General features: G+C 43.8%; 1 protein-coding gene across 1 annotated transcript; it reads left to right on the top strand.

The window, feature by feature from the left end:
• Positions 1-698: 698 nt before the first annotated feature.
• Positions 699-2,258, top strand: LOC100492167 (general transcription factor II-I repeat domain-containing protein 2A-like). The gene has a single exon (XM_002934027.3). The coding sequence runs from the start codon at positions 699-701 to the stop codon at positions 2,256-2,258; it is 1,560 nt and encodes a 519-aa protein (XP_002934073.3).
• Positions 2,259-2,770: the final 512 nt, after the last annotated feature.

Here is a 2,770-nt window from a genome sequence, read left to right as displayed (position 1 = left end):
TAGCATTCTTGAGGGAGGGGGGAGCAGAAGAGGGGAGAGAGCTGCATGTCTCTGGCACAGGAATTACAGACACAAGAAATCTTTTTTTAGAGAAGTCAGTGCAGCGTTTCTGTGAGTGCTTATGGCTGTATTTATAAAGACCTTCCTGATAAAGCTTACTTAGTTTTTACCTTTCTTTCTCTTTTAAATAGAGCCCCCGGCTTGGGCCTAACCTGCCTTGACGGCCTGTAAGGGTCCATCCCACCAGCTACACCTGTATTTGGCTACCCTGACTTCATTACCTCTGCCCCATGGACCACTACCTGGGATGGTATCCTCTTCACCTCAGTCAGCTAGCTAATTGCAAAAAACCCTTTTATTGAAGAAGATGGCTAAAAGAAAAAAAGATGAGGTGTATCGTACTTTTCAGCAGGAATGGACAGAGGAATTCGCCTTTGTGGAGAGAGCAGGTTCTGCAGTGTGTCTAATATGCAATGATAAAATTGCATCGATGAAACGGTCAAATATAAAGCGGCACTTCGACACACACCATACTACATTTGCATCAAAATATCCTGCGGGGGACAGCAGGAAGAAAGCATGTCAAGAGCTACTGTGCAGAGTGCAAGCTAGTCAGCAGCAACTCCGTGTTTGGACCCAACAAGGTGACTGGAATTCGGCTAGCTTTGCTGGTTCTTTAGCAATTGTGAGAAACATTCATGCTTGATGTTGCCAATGAACTTTTTGATGACTTTTCGGATAAAGACAAGATAATCAAACGAATAAAAGACATGCCTCTGTCGGCAAGAAATGTTCGTGAACGTACCATCATGATGGCAAATCAAATTGAGGCAACACAAGTCAAGGACATAAATGCAGCACTATTCTTTTCTCTCGCTTTGGATGAGTCAACAGACGTAAGCCATTTATCCCAGTTCAGCGTGATTGCAAGGTATGCTGTTGGTGACACACTACGTGAGGAGAGTCTTGTTGTTTTACCTATGAAAGGGACAACAAGAGGGGAGGATTTATTCAAGTCTTTCACTGAACAAAATCTACCGATGGATAAACTTATTTCGGTGTGTACTGATGGTGCTCCATGCATGGTTGGGAAAAACAAAGGATTCATAGCGCTTCTTCGTGAACATGAAAAGAGACCCATCCTAAGTTTCCACTGCATCCTACATCAGGAGGCGCTTTGTGCTCAGATGTGTGGCGAGCAGCTTGGTGAGGTGATGTCGGTGGTAATTAAGGTGGTCAACTTTATTGTTGCCCGAGCTTTAAATGATCGCCAGTTTAAAACACTGCTGGATGAAGTTGGGAATAATTATCCTGGTCTGCTTCTGCACAGCAATGTGCGTTGGTTGTCAAGAGGGAAGGTGCTCAGCCGTTTTGCGGCTTGTCTGAGCGAAATCCGGACTTTTCTTGAAATGAAAAATGTCGAGCGTCCAGAGTTAGCTAACACTGAGTGGCTCTTAAAGTTCTACTATCTCGTGGACATGACTGAACATCTAAACCAGCTCAATGTGAAAATGCAAGGCATTGGAAATACAGTCTTATCCCTTCAACAAGCAGTGTTTGCATTTGAAAACAAGCTAGAACTCTTCATCGCCGACATTGATACAGGTCATTTACTACACTTTGAAAAACTGGGAGAGTTTAAAGATGCATGCACAGCAAGTGACCCTGCTCAACACCTTGATCTTCAGCAGCTAGCGGGCTTCACATCTAATCTCCTGGAGGCATTCAAAGCGCGCTTTGGAGAATTTCGTGAGCACACTCATCTTTTTAAGTTTATTACTTATCCACACGAGTGTGCAGTGGACAGCACCGACCTGAGTTACATCCCTGGTTTCTCCGCCGGAGATTTTGAGCTACAAGTTGCTGACCTGAAGGCCTCAGACATGTGGGTGAATAAGTTCAAGTCACTGAATGAAGATTTGGAAAGACTTGCACGACAGCAAGCAGAGTTGGCGAGCAAACACAAGTGGAGAGAAATGAAAAAACTTCAACCCGCGGACCAGCTGATTGTCACAACTTGGAGCACGCTTCCCGTCACATACCACACACTGCAGCGTGTGAGTATTGCTGTACTGACAATGTTTGGCTCTACATATGCATGTGAGCAGTCTTTCTCACATCTAAAGAACATTAAGACCAACCTACGATCACGTTTAACGGATGGAAGTCTCAACGCCTGCATGAAACTTAACCTCACCACGTATCAACCAGACTTCAAAGCCATCAGCAGAACCATGCAACACCAGAGGTCTCATTAATGGTAAGTACTTTATTCATCCCTGGTTAGCAACAGCATAACAACGTTATTAAAAAGAATTCAGAGGCTTATTGTACTTTAAAAGTGTTGGTCTTACATAAAATGCACACGTTTACTTGTATTTAGTTTTAATAATATTGTATGGCTCTCACGGAATTACATTTTAAAATATGTCGTGTTTATGGCTCTCTCAGCCAAAAAGGTTCCTGACCCCTGGTGTATGGGGACCTTAACCCTTTCTTGGCTGTATTGCCTAAATCCAGCTGCTATCAGAAAACCTTTACATTAATGACCCCCTTTCACAGATGAGCCTTTGGGTCAGTAAAGGCCGGATTGTAACTGTTTACATACACCGTGTTTGAAGGGTGCCAGTGGTTCTTGATTCAAATAAATGCTTTATTAACAGGTAGCAGCAGAGACTTTTCAGTATGTTTCATATATCAGGTATAGTAGCAGAGGCATGAAGGTATTGTCTCCTAGTGTATCTGGCTGCCCAGGGTGCCCCCAGGGGAA

Source organism: Xenopus tropicalis, chromosome 2 (genome assembly GCF_000004195.4).
Source record: "Xenopus tropicalis strain Nigerian chromosome 2, UCB_Xtro_10.0, whole genome shotgun sequence".
Lineage (NCBI taxonomy): Eukaryota > Metazoa > Chordata > Amphibia > Anura > Pipidae > Xenopus > Xenopus tropicalis.
This window is presented reverse-complemented; position numbering and strand designations above follow the sequence as displayed.

What these genes read in the sequence shown, in the direction of transcription:
- LOC100492167 (XM_002934027.3), top strand. Translation starts at nt 699, where the DNA reads ATGCTTGATGTTGCCAATGAACTTTTTGATGACTTTTCGGATAAAGAC.